At 33.1% G+C, this 18972-nt stretch overlaps 1 protein-coding gene across 1 annotated transcript in view; it reads right to left on the minus strand.

Annotated features, from left to right (window-relative positions):
* The window catches only part of LOC149415241 (uncharacterized), a 238352-nt gene that overhangs the window by 16285 nt on the left and 203095 nt on the right, over nucleotides 1–18972 (minus strand). The window contains exon 3 of the mRNA XM_089642334.1: nucleotides 4394–4508. Within this exon, the coding sequence (XP_089498460.1) occupies nucleotides 4394–4508 (115 nt within the window). The remainder of the gene's footprint in view (nucleotides 1–4393; nucleotides 4509–18972) is intronic.

Below are 18972 nucleotides of genomic sequence, written 5' to 3' on the forward strand. Positions count from 1 at the left end.
TCTTACTAACTACCCGGCTTCGCCAGAGACTTTAATCGAAAATGTGAAAACAAACAGAGTGGCGTTTTTTTGACCGTTAAATGAATATATCGAAACCCCATAACTCATGATGGAATCCAAAAATGATTGAGTTTATCTATTCATTGTGTATAGTAAAAGCTGTGTAAATTTCTGCATATTTTTCTTTCCCAGAACTTCCTCTTCATCCTTTCCTTAAAATTACCCTCCACACAGTATCCTCAAAGATGAGCTGTGCCCTGAAGGATAATACATATTAAGAAATCTTACACGAAATCATGAAATTGTTGAAAATAGGAAAGGCCCTTTATGTATCATTCTTCATTCTTTATGTACAAAATTTAAAAGGGACACGTGTGTAAACCTTCAATCTTTTAAAAACTACATCAAATCTTGGCTAAAAAATACTGAACTAGATATTTTTCCTTATAAGTTTTAGCAAAGCTCTGTAACATTTATATCCATAGGCAGATTATTTTTTTATTTTATTTTTTAATTTTTTTTTTTTTTTTTGATACAATATTTTTTACATTTTAAGTTTTCCAGTAATTTAGGCCTCACTGCTATGAAATTTTGGTAATATTGTCTTTTTTGTTCTTTAATCCATTTTGTAATATTGTTTGTGAATTTATTTTTACTTTCCTCAATTTTAATTTCAAGTTTTACACTGTTGAAAGCTTTTATAGCGTGGTATTGGTAGTGTCTTTGTCCAAAGCTTGAATTTACTGTCGGAGTTTTTATGTTTTCTTTGTACGCTTGTCTTACTGGTCTGTTAGTGTTATTTTGTGTATGTTGAAATTTTTTTTGTCAAAAATGTAGTTTAGTGGTGTTTTTACGTATAATTGGCGTATATCTATTATTTCACATACATACAAAACAGCGGATAAATTTTATTGTTTGTAATGCTTTGTCTGTTAATTCACTTTTTAAGATGTCTTCTTTAAAAACTAGTATTTAAATTATTTTTTGTGTTATTTTAAAACTCTTGCATATTTCATGCTTTAGTTTCTTGTATTGCATCTCTACAGTAACTCTTTTAAAATAACTTAAATTTATATTTGATATTGTATCTCCACTTAAACCATGGAAATAAGATAAAAATACTTATAATACCCACACTCAGGCTTCGCCTTCGTGGGATTTTTTTAAAATTACGTACATTTATTACAATATTTTTTATACAGTTTTCAATATTTTATGTAACTATCCACGTATGTATAAAAAAAATTTAATAGTAAAAAAAAAAATAAAAAAATCGTATTCATTTGACGAATAAATGAGAATGGTATCAATTTCGTGTGTCCATTTCTTTGATGTGTGTAACAACACATTCTTTGACATTAATGATGAATGGGACAACATTAACTGGAGCACGCTTTGTGTCGGACAATCGTTTCCATTGTTATATCAACTACTTGGGTATTTTTTGTGCTTTTTACATCGATAGCAGTAGAGTACTAATAAAAGTAGTTCAATCACCATTTGTATTACCGTGAAATAAAGTGGCAACACAAGGGGTCTTGCACAGTGAAATCTATAACTCTACAATGTCGGATCGATAAGCGTTACTACCGATGATTTTCCAATAATTTCCCGAGCACTATCGTGCTGTTGATATCCAGAACGATATTGATAATGTAAATCCACATACGCTGGCAACACTGGCGCATCTGTCTATGAATTGACATTCTCGAACGTCAGATGGCTACGAAAAAGTTAAAAATAGGAAAGAATTGGCAATGCCGAATGAAATAATAACTTTAATATACATTGCCAGTCTACACGTACTTTTTGTCACTAAAAAAGGAGTTAATCGGTTGAGAGCAGTTGGGACAAATATAGTAAGAATCATCATCATCATCAAGGGACAAGCCGAAGAGTTGAGGTTGATTATGGAATATTTAACAGACACCATCAAAACTCAACAAAGATTTGTTTGTAGTACCTCGTTGTACTATCTATAGATCTTGCAGTTTTCTTCTTTAAACCCGTGTTATCTGATACCAAAATCCCTTTCTTGTTCTCTCAAAAGAAAACCTATAAATGTCCTCTTAGTGCTTAGAGCAATATCAGAATTCAATGGAATCCATCCAGAGGCGGTCCGGACAAGTACTTAGAGCAACATCAGTGTTGACGCAACTATTAATCTTCCTTTAACATTGTTCACGCATTTTTCCCATCCTATTTTCTACCTAAAGTACCTATCATTATCTGACTATACCCACGTGTGTGTGTGACATTTTACAACAATAAAAGTGACTGTAAAACCAGTATATTGATGGAAACTGTTTGATGAACATCTATCTGTATTCAGTGCTGTTATTAATATCAACTCAGGGTAGAAGGCCTGTGCAGTGAATATATTCGGTTCCTTTAGTGTCTTTCGTATTTAACCTGGATGTTATGGAAGCTCATGAAATCATATTTCCTGTGAGTAAAATCATACCATCATCATTTTTGAAGAACATCAAAGGGGTAAGTCGGATTTATTTCTTACTCCGTGTTCACCATCTCCAACCATAGTTGTGTCGACTTCAAAGTTCACCAATAATATTTTACGATCACAATCAGAATTCAATAGAATCCATCCTGAGGCGGTCAGGATAAGTAGTACTAGTATTTTTTTTAGTAATATCTCGATTCGTTTAACCTGTTATCATTATAACGTAGTCTGCAGAGAGTTATCACCATAATAGATTGTGATTGAAATTATCAGCTTGTTCGTAATAACTTACAAAGCTTTTCAATGCCACCAAACAATAAACAATCCCAAATACTCTCAATATAGTCCTGGTAAGATTTCACTATTCAGAATGAAAACTTTGCTAGAAATGGCTTTAGTACTCTATAATTAACACTTTTCAATGGCTAAATAATTCTCCCTTCTCTTTTTCGCCGCCTTACTTTTGTTGTTATTTAAAAAAAAATTAACTCCATGCAAAAGGTCATAAGAAAATAATTTCCCTCAGGTGCTATGTCATCTTTGGTGATGGTCTGTGGAGGCTAATTTTAAGGAAGAGAAGGAAAAGGGTATGAGGGGTGGGTAGGAATCTAAGGGTTGGTATGTTCAGAAGTGACGGAAATATTAATCCTTCCCTCCCACGTGTTGCAAAGCGATGGATCAAAAAATCACCCTGGAGAGGTCAAAAGGTCACCCAGGCTCCCGATCCGCCACGCAGTTGGCATATAGAGATATCCCCATTAACCTGGGCACCCCTGCTAAGTCACCAAGGGGTGACCTATGGCAGAGGTAATGGTTATTCAATTTATGGTTTCCTGGGCGGCGGTACCCATACCCATCTCCCAAATTAAACTTTATTTCGTTTAAAAATGTTTCCCAAATGGAGATGAAATGATATTGAAGAATAAAATATATCTTTGTCCTACATCGATGCGAATTGTCGTCAAATTTTGATAAGGTCATAAAAAAGCTTTATCAAAGCGAACCTTGCAGAGCTTACACGTTTTTATTTTGATTGCGAGTCTGGTCCTGACGGGACCCCTCAAATAGAAAACGATTTATGTTACATCTCTGAGAATATTAAATAAATGTTTGAACTTTGCTAGTAAGAGAAGACTCGCCTTTGTTTTAGTAAGATATTATGAGAACTACAGCGAAGAATGAATCATATTTCAGTTACGCTTAGGTCTTTTTGAAGTGCTTCCCTCATAAGACTGTAAAAGGCAGTTTATAAAACAATAATTTGCACGTGAAATTCCGATAGTTTTTTTGCTTTGAACAATAGACAAGTAGCAATGTCGTTTCTTTGTACATTTATTTCATTGTTTAAATTGCTTGAGTTGGAAGAAGTCAAAGGCTTGAGAGCGATTAGAATTATGGTAGAACCAATTATTTTTCAACTGAGAGGATCCAATGGTAATTTTAATTTGAGTTTCATATGATTTTTCTTTTTACCGTTAAACAATTGAATAATGGAGCAAACTTAATAAAGTAATGCGGAGATTGATACGCACACGAGGCGAGGTTGATGAAGTAGATGAACAGGTAATGATGATGTGAACACAGCTAAAATAATGTAAGGATTGGTACTCACACAAGGCTTGGATGATGAAGCAGATGAATAGGTAGTGATGGTGTGAACACAGCTAAAGTTATGAAGGGATCGGCATTTACAGGAGGCGATGATGATGAAGTAGATGAACAGGTAATGATGATGTGAACACAGCTAAAATAATGTAAGGATTGGTACTCACACAAGGCTTGGATGATGAAGCAGATGAATAGGTAGTGATGGTGTGAACACAGCTAAAGTTATGAAAGGATTGGTATTTACACGAGGCGATGATGATGAAGTAGATGAACAGGTAATGATGATGTGAACACAGCTAAAGTTATGTATGGATTGGTACTCACACGAGGCCATGACGGTGAACACTCCTGCTGGAAAGGACATGCCGAGGTTGGTGGTTGACCTCTCTTCGATCATCGCCACACTTCCCATCACCATCTCACAGATGCCAAACACGATCTGGTCAAACAAAAAAATAGTTCAGTTTTTCAATAGTTCAATATTTCAGTTCTTGAGCTTACCCTCATCTCATCAGCCCACCACACAAAATATTTAAAAGTGTTACGAATTCTAATAATAAAGAAAAAAATAACACATCTGCTGTCATACAAGAAATTCATTTTGAATAGATTTCCATGGTAACACGAAGAAATTACACAGGTTTTAATATCATGTCGGTACCAATATAACACTACCATAATTACACACGGACGGAATTACACATAACGAAATTACGTAGGCATGGATTTCATGTACCAATATAACACTATAAAAATTACACACGAACGGAATTCCACAGGCATGAAGTTCGTGTAGGTACCAATATTACACTACCAGAATTTCACAAGGTTAAAATCACACTTTAAGAAATTACGAAATTAAGAAATTTCATATAGGTACAAATATTACACTACCAGAGTTGAATTACACATGATGAAATTACATGTGAATTTTATGTAGGTAACAATAATATTACAGAATTCCACACGGTTAAAATCACACATGAAGAAATTACACAGGCGTGAATTTCATATAGGTACCAATATTACACTACCAGAATTTCAAGCAAACGGAATAACACATTATGAAATTACACAGGCATGTAAATCATGTAGGTACCAATGTAATATTACCAGAATTACACACTGACGGAATTACACGAGGAGAGAATAAAATGTATTGGATGTTGTTTCCCAATTAGATTGTCCAGGATAGCTAGGTACCATAAATTACTCATCATTATTTCGAAATATAAAAAAGGTTTACAGTTATATCAATTGATTATTTATAACTATCAAAAAATATAGTATTTAAGTTGCAAAGAGCAATCTGTACACAGTTATCTTTATGAAAATTTATTTCGTTTTATCTTAATAAAACTTATTAATCACAAAAGCAAACAAAACTATATTTCAAAAAGGACCACACTACATGGCCATTGAAGTATTTAACAACCTTCCACGTAACATCAAACAAATAACCGACATACTCAAATTTAAATCATCACTGGGGATGTTACCGCAAGCGCAGCATAATTGCGGTTTTTGACGCAGTTTTTAGCAAATTTCCACATTGTTTATAAGAAAATAATATTATGTTTTGAACAGATAATTTATTCTTCTAAACAATGAGAAAACAAAACGCTTTAAAATGTTTAAAACAATTGCGTAAAAAAATATTTACAGAACCTCTAAAAATAGCTTTAAGTTCGATTATATCCTTTAATTCTAAATACAGAAGAATTTTAAATAAAAACATTATCACCACGTCAATGTCGTCTAAACAATGAGAAAATAAAATTATTTTGAAAAGCATTAAAACAATGCTTAAATAAATAAAAACAGTTTTTTAATACTAAGATATTGTTCACTGTATCACCGCATTATATAAATCACAACGCAAGTTATTTATCTTCAGTAACCGAGGTGAGTTCGACGTGAGAGCACGTTTCATTTTACAAAAAATAAATACGCACATGTGTAGGCACATAAGAAAAGAGATCACACTAAAGGTTAGTCGTTATGTTATTATGTATCATTTCTAGCCCAAGTTGACTTTTTTACTATAAATCTCGTTTTATGCAACACTTGGCCAGCTGGCTGACAACCAGCGGCACAGAATATTAGAGAGTGCCCCTTCACTAGAATCGTATTCCTAGTTTTATTTATTCACGCACTACTGTGCTTTTGCATAAATTTCTAATTCGCTATTAACTGTATAGTTATATTATTTGTAACAATAATTTATCTAATAAATTATGATAAAATAAAATGAGTTTTTTATTAAGGAGTGGTATTCTCTTATATTTCAATAATTCAAGTGTTTGTGAAGAGTTCGTTTCATTACTGATACGGAATCCCCAAATAAATGGACAACATTCTCAAATTTATAACCCAGATTATGCCGTCAATTTATAGGTGTGGTAGTTAGTTTGAAAAAAAAAACACAGGTTATAAACTTTTTGGATTAACTAGGCAAGATCAAAATGGAGTTAATGGATAACACTGTCACTAATAAAATCGCTTTTGATTAACACGATAGTTAAACTTTTTTGATATGTTTCAACATCTCGGATTTTTTATTTATTTATTTAATACATGTTACATTATTTTGAAATTTACATAAAGTAGATATAATGAATCACCATACTAGGCGGCTGCCTGTTTCATGGTGACCAATTGAGTGTAATTACCTTGTATGAAATATGAAATCTAGTGTAAACATATGAAATAAGTAACTATAGATGAAGTTCAAATTTTGGAAAAATTGTAATAAAAAGTAGAAGATAGAAATTAGAAAGGAAAGAGAAGTAAATTAGCATTAGATTGTAAAAATGTACATAATTATATATATAATTTTTAATATGTGTGCATGCAAGCACACATGTGTATATAGCAGCAGACATACCCATATACATATAACAACACATGTATACATACACCCATATGACGCATCCTCACGCATATAAACAATATATACACAAAATATATATAAATATACATAAATATATATATACATAAACGTATCAAATGATTAGTTTGAGAGAGCGCGTCGTTACTTTTAACATGTAGGTACGTTCATCATCTACAAATAAATACAAAAACCGACCTATATAATCCTTAAATCTTTTTTCCAGAGGTTACTAATTGTTTAGAATGGGCAACAAAGAAAAGAAGAACAGGTATTCGCTAGTAAGCAGGGTGAAAAAAATCAAGAGGCAGAATAAAGAACACAGAAAAAAGGTGCAATTAATGCTTGCTTCTAGACTTAGCAATATACCATCTCTACCTATATTACAACAGGTAATTTATACACTTGTATATACTCGTCTAATGCAAAAAATGAATTGAAAAGTGAATGAACATAATTTTTCTAATATTGTTTTTATTTCATCAGGAAAATACTGAAAATATCAATAATCCGATGTCGGAAGGACCGATGTCGCCTGAGAAAAATTCTGAAAAAGTAATAACTGTTTTAAACATATAATTTTTTTCTGAACGTATTGAAGTCGTAAAAAGAATTTCAAATGCATATTATTTTCAATTGACGTAAATAAAGTAAAAGTTTTGTTTACACAGGAAAAGAAGAAACCCGTTATTCTGGAAGGAAGAAGAATAGTAGATATAAATTTTTTTTTAAATCAATTAAACAAAATTTCGCAGCACGACTCGCTTTATGAGTGTACATTATCTAACTTGGAGATAGTTGAAGAGAAGCAATCAGGATTTAATTCAGTATTGACATTTATTTGTAATATGTGCACGAACAAATTTAGTATTTTTACCTGCGAAGACGTGAAAGATGATATGAATGTTACTGATTCAATGGTTTCTGGAATTATAAGTATTGGATCTGGCTATTCTAACTTAAAAGAACTAACGGCAGTAGCAGGGATCCCTTGTATGAGTAACAGACAGTACAGCAAATCACATGAAAGGGCGTGTGAATGGTGGGACCGTACTAAGGTTAAGACGATGGCAGAAGCCGCCAAAGAGGAGGCTACTTTAGCCCAAATTGCCGGTGATGTTAACAGGGATGGGGTTCCAATGATTACAGTTGTGGCAGATGGGTGTTGGTCTAAAAGATCTTATAAGACAAAATATGCTGCTTTATCTGGCGCAGCTGTAATTATTGGATATAGGACAAAGAAAGTTTTGTATATGGGTGTCAAGAATAAGTTTTGTATGACTTGCACTCGGGCCTCAAATAAAAGCGTGACCCCACCCGAACATAAGTGCTATAAGAATTACGTAGGCTCTTCAAGCGGCATGGAATCCGAAATAATTGTTGAAGGATTTAAAAGCTCATTAGCCACACACGGATTGATATATTCCAAGTTAATAGCAGATGGCGATTGTAGTACATATAAGAAAATATTAGAAGCTCGACCCTATTCAAATATAACCGTAGAGAAAATCGAATGTCGGAATCACCTTCTACGTAATTATATATCTAAAATCAATTTACTTTCATTAGATACCCAGTACCCTATACGATTACGCAAAATTATCAGTGAAAGATTACTCCGCTTGCGTAGATCAATCACATCTGCTATTAAATATAGGATTTCAGAAAATTGTTTGATGGATACCAAAGTCGGGAATTTAAATAAAGATATTCTAAATAGCATTAAACATGTGTTTGGCGACCACGCTACCTGTGACGACTATTACTGTAAGCATGTGGATGAGAAAAACTACATTCAAGATTTAAAATTGTGCAACTTATTTTCTAAACTCTCCCAACTTTGTTCGCGTTTAGCTTCAAATTCCCGCAGCTTAATATATAACGTCGATAGCAATATTGCGGAATCATATAACAGCGTTGTCGCCAAAATGGTAGGTGGGAAAAGAATAAATTTTTCAACAAAACAGTCTTATACTGGGAGGTGCGCAGCATCTGTTGTTGCGTTTAATACAAAACGGCCACATTATGTTCTCCATAAAACGGTTTTTGATAGCAGCCCGCGAAATGTCTTGAAAAGTTTTGAAGCAAATAAACGTAGAAAACTTAGTAACCAAAATTATAAGTACAAAACAAAAAAAAATAATAAAACACTAAATTCTTTAAAACCAGATTCTGAATATGGTGATGCATGTCAAAAGCCGGATATGGATAATATATCATTTGATGCTGCAAAAAGGCAGTTTTTCAAAGATTTGCAATGTTCTTCCCCAGAACGTCGGCGAATTGAAAGGGAAACCATTTTACAGTCTGAGAGTGGTGAATGGTTAGAAAGGCGTCGAAATCTTTTAACAGCGTCGTGGTTTGGTAAGATTTGTAAGAGAAGAATGATTAGTTGTGCGCCATTAGTTAAAACTTTACTATATGGACGTTCTTTGCAAAATATTGAATCAATTAAATATGGGAAAATAAATGAGCCAATCGCGATTCGGCAGTTATGTGAACAAGAGTCCATAACTATTGAACAGAGTGGCTTATTTATAGACCCTGAACATTGTTTTTTTGGAGCTACACCTGATGGTCTGTCCGGTAATAACTGTATCGTCGAAATTAAATGCCCATCTTCTGCAAAGAGTATGTCTGTTGAAGACGCAATTGAAAAAAAAAAAATAACGTTTTGGAAATTAGACAACGAAAAATATCGCGTAAACCAAAATCACGATTGGTATTTCCAGGTGCAGGGCCAATTACACATTAGTAATAAAAGTCATTGCATTTTTGCCGTATGGACTGGCTCACACTTCCCTCTAAAAGTTGAGCGGATACTTCGAGATGACAAGTTCTGGGAAGAAAAAATGCTTATTAAATTAACCAATTTTTATATGGATTGCATTCTTCCCGAGCTTATCGATCCTCGAGTCACAAGGTCTATGAATGTTCGTGATCCTTCATATATCTTAGACGCAATAGTATGTAAAGAACGTCAATTAGGAAAGCGTCGTTTAGATTTCGACAAAATGCTAGTTGATTGAATATTTTTTTTAGTTTTTTTTATATTAATGTTATTGTTACAAGTCATTTGTAAGATTTAATAATTATGCAGAGGCAGCTTCATACTTGAGTGTACGGAGGCATCATAAGGATGCACTATTCCTGTATAAAGTAGTTAACAATAATATTCAATGCCCAGAGTTGCTAAACAAGATTCCATTCAATGTACCTGCGCATTCAACACGCTCTTGTGTCCTGTTCAGGGTTGATCAAAGCAAAACAAACTCTAAGCAGAATTCTTGCCTGAACAGACTATGCAATAATTACAATAGCGTATTATCTAAGGTTGATATTTTCAGTGGCGAACTTACCAAATACAAGAGGTCCATAAAAGAATATTTCTCTGATGTTTTGTGAATAATGTTTATGTCTCAATTGTTATTTGATTTATATCTACCACCTCTCTCCATGGCTGTAAATGAATTGTTTTGTAAATTTTTCATTTTATATAATCTTTTGTTTTATATAATTTTTTAATTCATATTTCTTTCTAACAAATTTAAATAACTTATTCCATATTATGCTGTCCCAGTTAAAGTCACAGGGAGGAAATCCATAATTGGTTTTATTTTACCACATAATACTTATGTACAAACTGATTAAATGTAAACTGTCGATTTCCCAAAAATGATTACGCCCTAATGGGCTTTTACAAAAATAGGTAACAAGTAATACAGTTGTGTTAGGTACATAGTGTACAATAAATAATGTTTTATGATGAAGTAAATTAAAATTAATAGTGTGGATTATGGAAAGCAAAATATGTATCAAGAAAGACGGAAATATAAAAATAAAAGTGTATTCACTACGGAGTCGTGAATTCATACATCTAAGTAAAGTGATTAAAAATATATCGTTTTATAACTAATACGGTATCTTTAAACATGTATAAAATATTCCCAAATATATTGCCAAAATGATGTAGTATATTTATAGGTGTATGAGCTTCATAGTTGGTTTTAAAATTGGCAAAGAAAACGGTAGCACTTTGCCTCAAATTTCTGGTCGGTACGTAAAATTTTATTTTGGCGAGAATTTCAAGGTTGTCAATGCAATTATTAATAATTTTATTTAATATTACAAGTTCAGAGATGATCCGCTTATCTGACAGCGTTATTGTTAAGTTGTTTCATCAAAAGGACATAGTTAATATGGAATTGAATTGGAATTGAATTGGAATATTCAGTTTAAAGTTAATAAATCTTAAAAATATGTGCTGTACCCTTTCTATATTGTCAGAAAGCGTTTTATACAATGGGGATCAAAAATGCGAATTATACTCTACTTGGCTCTTACTAAAGAAGTGTGCAATGTTTTCAAACATTCAAGTGACTTGAAACCACTCGCTGTTCTGCATATGAAACCAAACATTATTATATCTGTAGTTATCGTGGTGTATAAATGAAAAGATCTCTCACTCAGTATAGCGTTTATTGATAAATTGTCAGCTGATTTTACAATCACACTATTGACAATATGCTCGCTGCGTCGGGCCTATTTATACTAGACGGCCGACGGTAGCAGTAGGTAGATGGATGGCAACTAAATCGAAAACACTCGCTCGATCTGGATCATTCGCGAACTTTCGACGGCGTGGCAATTATGCCTAGGCCGTAGGCTCGAACCTTCTGGCGAGTTCTCGTAGTATCCGAGACGGGCTGCAGTATTATTGTCATCGATAGGCAGGTAGGTACTTGAAGTACGTAGGTTGCTCTTGTTTACGAGGCGAATTGGAATGCAGGTACATGATTCGGGAGTAGGTCGAGCGGTTTATTATTAATTATTTAATGTAGATTTTTCTCGACGCTACATATCATTTACATGCAGAGTAAATGTTAACTTTTCATCAAATATAACCCCCAAGTCGCTGATCTGAGCGACTGATGTCAATAGTACATTATTTAAAGAGTATTCATAAGTAACATGACTTTGGATTTTACGAAAACGAATAATTTGGCAGTTTTGAATATTAAGAAATAATTAGTTGATCACACGCCAATGATACAATTTACAATTTATCCAAATTAGATTGCAAAATATGGCAATCTTCTATAGTACGTATCATTCTGTATATTTTCAAATCATCAGCGAAGAGCAGAACTTGTACATCTTTAAATACACCAACAATGTCATTTATAAATAATTAAAACAGAGTTGGTCCGAGGTGAGATCCTTGGGGAACTTCACATATGGATTCGAAGATGTAAGATTCTACAGAATTTATTTTAACACAAAGCTTTCTTTTACTAAGATAACTGTTGATCCAGATCAATAAGGTTCCTTTAATGCCCAAAAGACTTAGTTTATACACAAGAATATGTCTCCTAACTATATCAAAAGCTTTGGAAAAATCAGTGTATATCGAATCCACCCGATGCTTGTGGATAAGGGAATCAGTTACATAATTTTCATAAATGATTAAGTTACTTAAAGTGTTTCTATCTGTAATAAAGCCGTGCTGATTGGGAACGATTATATTATTGATTTGTTTTGTAATGACATCTAGTAAATTATTATGTAAATTATTTTTACTATTCCTAACTGATAAAATAATAAATGATGACCTTTATATAAAAAATTGAATCTTATGCTTTTTACATTACATAATTATTTGTTTTATGTAACTTTTTTGCAAAAAATAATAATAAATATTGAAAATCACCGATATTTTATTTATCTTGCCAATATATTCAGATATAATTATGATCAGATATTATGAAAATAAATACCGTATTGTTTTGACATCTGTCAATGAAGAACACGTCGGTTACGAGTCATAAGGTACTGATTACCGTCTAGCAGTGTAGTTGATAGTATCGATAATTTATCAAACAAGTTTGATAGAAATCTGATAATCTCATCTAAATCTCATAAAATCATGAGCTCCTTCTACAATTCTTCTATCGAAATTTACCTAAAAAATGCATACTCAACTTAATAAACTTTATTTGAAAGACGCTCATTATTAAGCGTTTCATGTTCAAACCTTACTCATGGGTACCATCTAGTGGATTTCATCGGTGCTCTGTTCGAACTGAATTGACCACAGCACGTCGCCGCGTGTTCCGCGTTCCAACATACTTCATTCCTCTCCGCCCCGAAATATTATTTCGGTTTTTGCAAATACCCCCTTAAACAAATGTCACTATACCTTACATTAATTAAATACCTATGTTTTCTTCATTATTTATTTACATACATTTGTTAACTTGTAATTGTTAGGTTATGTAATATAATGTGTATTTGTTGGGTTAGCTGGAATAAATAGGATGTAACCTATAAGCTATACCCTTTGTACTCTGTATTTTTGTGCAATAAATGTTTTTTGGAATTTTGAATTTTATGCTATATTATTTAGTGAACACCTCACCGAGGGAACCCGTGCTGAATTAATCCGATGAGTCGTAACCAGAATCAGTAAAATACTGGCGACCATTAGTTTTGCAACACGTTCCAACCTAATTGATACCAGCCTATTTGTCAGCCGACCGAGATAGGTTAGGATGAAGAATTGATCAAGTGAATAAATCGAATCTACCTTTTATTTTGTCTACGATGCGACGTGGATGGCGTCCGGAATGGTGATGAGATGAACACGTCAGATTTAGGGGGTATTTCACCAAACTGTTGATAGCGTATCCATAGGCAAACTAGAAAGCTCGGCTAACTTATCCGTAGGTGGAAGGAATACATTACTAAGGCGGATTTTTGTAAAGCGCTTCGTGTTTTGTCATTTGATAATATTTTAGAATTCGGCAGTATCATTTGACAAATTTGATGATGCGATAAATACAGAATTATTTTATTTTATTTGAATTAATACTTTGATTCCATTCAATTAGGTGGGCGGGTATGGGTACGGCCGGGAACAATCCATTGAATTTCCAAAACCTCTGCCATAGGTCATCCCAAATAGTTCACTACGTTTGGTGACTTATCAGTGATGCGCATGTTTATGAGGTGAGGTTTGTTCAGGTCTTTGTGGCGAATGAATCTGGGAGACCCTTTGACTTTTCCAGCTGGTATCTCTCAACCCAATGCCTAGCACCCCAGTGGGAAGGATGGATTCATATACGTATTTAAATTGTCTGAAAGTAAAAAAAGAAATTGGACCAAGTTTATAATACTAATCAAACTTAATCTTACTTATTAAAACACGAAAAACATACTTTAAATTAAATTATGAAATGTAAAAATTTAGAAAAGGTTTGGGTCTTGCGGCCCCGGGAACCATTTATTGGATAACTAACACCTCTGTCATAGGTGACAAGTGGTTAGATATGTTTGGTGACTTAGCAGGGGTGCCCACTGCCCGGGTTCATTGGGTGAGGTGTGTTCAGAATGCTCCTACCCACCAGCTTCGTGGCGTGCCAGATCGGGAGAGGCTAGTTTGGGGAGACCCTTTGACCTCTCCAACAGGTCTATCGACCCATCGCATGGCGCCGAAGCGGGAGGGATATATTCGTATTTATATCACTCCTGTACAAACTAATCCCTAGATTCCTACCCATCGCTCATACCTTTTACCTTCACAGAACTTCCTCTCCTTCCTTTCCTGAAAAAGACCCTCCACAAAGCATCCCAAAATATGACATAGGCCCGGTGAAAAATGATTTCCCCCAATCTAATCTTTTGGACCTCCTGTGTGGGGTTAATTTAAAAAAAAATAAAAAAAAGAACACAAAAACACAATACGGTAACGGTCTCAACTAGGAATCGAATCCAGGATTTCTGTCTTACAGGAATAACGCCTCTAATCACTCACTGTTGAGACCGTTATCTTTTTATTTTTCTGTGAAGAAACATTCTTCTTTTTAATGTTTCGTTAAGATTTGTTATTATTATCTTTTATAATTCCATTTAAATGTATCTTCACATCAACTACCGGCGTGAAAAAGTGTTCCAAGCTTAAAATAAATAAACTTTTAACAAGCTAACACGGAAAACAAGTACCGACGAGTTTTTGTAATGGAGGAAAAAAATTCCCGCTTCATTGTATGCTAGGGAACGTGTAATTGGAAAATAACAACTTTATGGTTTTTTCTTCGTAAACACAAAAGCTGTCAGGAAAACAGCGAGAATGCATCCCCCACCCCGTTCTATCCACAATCCACTCCCGTACTGTGTGTACCGGTAGACGGGAGTTAATTGCAACTAATTATATTTACAGGTGTTTTTAGCAACAGTTCTAGGCCACTTTTCACCTTGTGGTAAATGACTTTGACATTTTAATGAAAGGAATTTTACTCGACATACTCGTACACCATGTTGAACACCATTTAAACAGGTCGTTTCTTCAACTAGTATTTGTGTAAGTCGGCTCGCATGTTGAACGAGTTACTGGCATCTGTTTTCATATTTAAAACCCGCAATAATAAACTCCTTTCTAAAGCCTCTAGCTTTAAGACGAGACAATACCCTAAAATAAAGTTAGAATCTTAACGACGTAAGTGAAGCAGCCGTGCAAAAAAATTTGTGGCGCGCGGACCTGGTATATTGGGCAAACCTTTGGTTGAGTTTGCCTTGTAAAATCTCTAAAATTAATTGAGAATCTTAACAACATAAGTGATGAAGTCGTATTTAAACAATATTGGGTGTTTGTCCCGGCGTAATGGACGGACCTACGCTAGACTTTGCACTAGCAGGCCTTCAAAATCGATCTTTCCGTGGTGTTTATTTTAATTATTTCTGATGAACGTATTACCAAAATCACAAACGTTTCTAAAGGGATCTCTCTGGTATATAAATATTTTAAGGGTAAAGTCCTGTTTTTATTAATCTTAAATGTAAATCACTAAAATACGTAGGGATCCCTCTAGAAGCATTTGAGATTTAAGTAATGCGTTCATCATAAATAATTAAAATGCGAGCGTTAGCAAATCAACGCCATTAGAGTCTTATGTAGCCTTAAACAGTCTCTTTTTAGAAATTATCAGGTCATATTATGGTCAAAGTAAAATTTATGATAATCTCTTTATTTAAGAATTTTTTTTTAAATAGTTATATAAGTAAGGTTATATATATATATACATAAACCTTTCGGAAGAAATTTTCTAAATGATAGTGAAAAAACCCTATCAAAATCCGTTGCGTGGTTTAGATGAACTAAGCGCAGAAACAGACGAAGAGAAGAGATGATGGTACTTATAAAAACTGTGAAGATTTATTTGATTTTTTTCGCTGTTTACGCATTTCCGAAGATCAGAACTTTTAGGTAGCAGACGTCCAAGAAAAAACATGGCACGACCTATTGAATCGGATACTTGAGTCGGGCCATGCCAAGAATAATATAAGAGTTTGTATGATACGATGTATGAATGTGAATGAGGCAATAAGTGTGTGCCCAGACCCAGTTATATGGCGGATTATTTGTATGTGATGTGGGCGTATTTCGTGCCCCAAGGGTCTGACCATTCTCTTCTTAACTTTCAAATTAATTCAAAACTGTTTAAATCAACATTATGAAATTGAAATGGGATGGCGTTATGCGTTGTCAGGTAAGTGTAAGAGAGAAATATCTTGTGTTAAATGGGTAAGAGAATCAAAAGTGACGACATTCGTTTCTATTCAAATCTGCATGGGAGGTATTTCTATTGTGTGTGTTATCTATTCTGTATTTCTAGGTTACTAATAATTCCTGGCTCCTCAATTCCGTTATTTTGTACGGTTTAATTTTTATATATGAACATATCCGGTCCCCTAAATTATTTGGCATTGTGTTGAATTAATCAATTCGAAATTAACCCTTCAGGCATCGGAAGGACATTACTAGCCACAAACCGTTATTCCTTTAGAGCCTTTGAAGGACAGATATGACCGGGGCGTCCATACATTATAAAAGTATTTTTATATTTTTTCTATAATACCTAGAAGGCATGTTTATTTGTTCGTCCATTTATTCTTAGTTTGTATCAAATATTTATACATAATTACGCTGATAAAATAAATAAAAAATGTCAAAGAGCACGATTAATAATTGGCGAGAGTTATTTAAATGACAGTTGAAAGTAAAATATTATTATTTTATATAAACGGCATAAAAAGTGAAGTAATAGTTTTCTTATTAATAACCCACAAAAAGAGAATATGTTTTATAAATACCGAATTCTTACAAAATTATGGACGTTCGAGTCAAAATGTCTCGGTTATTTTTTAAAGTTTTTTTGTTAACATTTTCATATTTTATATTCAAAATCAATTTTGAATATATAATATATATTCATCAATTGATTTAAATATAAAATATATGAAAATTGATTTTGAATATTTTATATTCAAAATCAATTTTTATAACCTTTAAAATTTCGAATACAAAAATTGCAAATATAATTTTTCTAGTTTTTAAAATGGTATTTTTTTTCAACGACAACTTCAAAGATAAGCAATATAAATTCCTAAGATTCATTAACTATAAACTCGGTCTACCAATTGATACCGTAAACTACTCGTACAATCACTTGATGAAAGAACTAAACTTATTAAAACTCTCAGATAGAAGACTTGTTTCCGACTTGATTTTTATTTATAAAATTGTTAATTTTACTATAGACAGCCCTGATTTATTAACTCTAATTACCTTCTATATACCTATAAGAACTAGTGGATCCAAAAGTCTTTTTAATTGCAACAATATCAGGAATGAGTCATTTAGATACTCGCTCATACCTATATTGCATGCAGTTGGCAATGTTTTCTCAGAAGTAGTAGATGGGTTCAACTGCACGGAATATAGTGACAAGAAGGCTATAGTAACATACCTCAAACACAATAATCAATGTCAGGAATGATAATACTCTTCTGCAAGGCTCCTTGATATCTTATAGTGTTATCTAACATTTGTATTATTTCTTATTCATAAGTATCATTGAATCGCTGACAGCCCTGAATTGTTAATTCCAAGTTGCGATGCCTACTCAGCTATTCCAAGTATAATTAATTTTGTGGATAACAATAACTCACCTCACATCATCACCTCATATTTTGACTTATGACAAATCTTATGCAAACCTAGTATAAAGTAGTTCAACTCTTGTTACACTGGTATATATTTCTTTTGAGTTATGCATTGTCTTACAGCACTTAGATTAACAACTGTATCACTTACAATAGTGTTTTTGTTTACACATTAATTGTTGTGTAATTTATTTAATTATTATCCTGTTTACCACTGTAATTCGATTATCACTGTATTGTTAAAGCCATTCTATGGCGTTTGAAAAAATAAATATATATGTAGCATATTTTAGATACTTTGGAAGCATTCCGAATTTCCAAGAACTTTCACCATGTCGTTGGGACTTGTTAAAATATTTTATAACGTGAAGGGTTAAGCTTTAATTGAAGGCTAAGTTAAGGTTTTTGAAGGAGATACGATAAGCCTTTGAATTTATTTGTGAACGGTGAATATTTGGAGTAAGTAGAAGATTTTTTTTACTTAGGAAATATATGATCACGATAGATCGAGGGTTTCAGTAAATACATTGATATAATCGAGAACTTAATCAACAATGAAAATGAATAGACAGAAATCTGAGACTCCCCGGAAGAGATACAACAAATAATTAAATACTAAATAAATAAATATACATATCTGCAATGACTAAAATACTTATAAACTTCAAAATAATGATAATATTTGGATGATTTGAATAGCGCCGTTTTTGTGCAAAATCGCCTACCTCAAGTGCGCTGTACAAATATAGTATACATTTCTACATATGTTATTATTCTTATTTATTTTTATTTTGTACAGGCAGATAATATAAAGTGCCATACTTACCTTGTAGGTCACTTGAGATTAACATTTTACACGTTCGAATACACAGGACATAATTGGACTTTCCGGTCTTTATTTAAATAATATATATTCATGTTATTTAATGAGTGTGTTTACGAAAGGAAAGGAAAATTTTATGCTGTGCGGTACTACAGTACAAGGTTTTGATCAGAATTCATCTTCCTAAAT

Source organism: Hesperophylax consimilis, chromosome 18, assembly GCF_061612785.1.
Source record: "Hesperophylax consimilis isolate HC1 chromosome 18, BYU_Hcon_1.0, whole genome shotgun sequence".
In the NCBI taxonomy this organism is placed as follows: domain Eukaryota; kingdom Metazoa; phylum Arthropoda; class Insecta; order Trichoptera; family Limnephilidae; genus Hesperophylax; species Hesperophylax consimilis.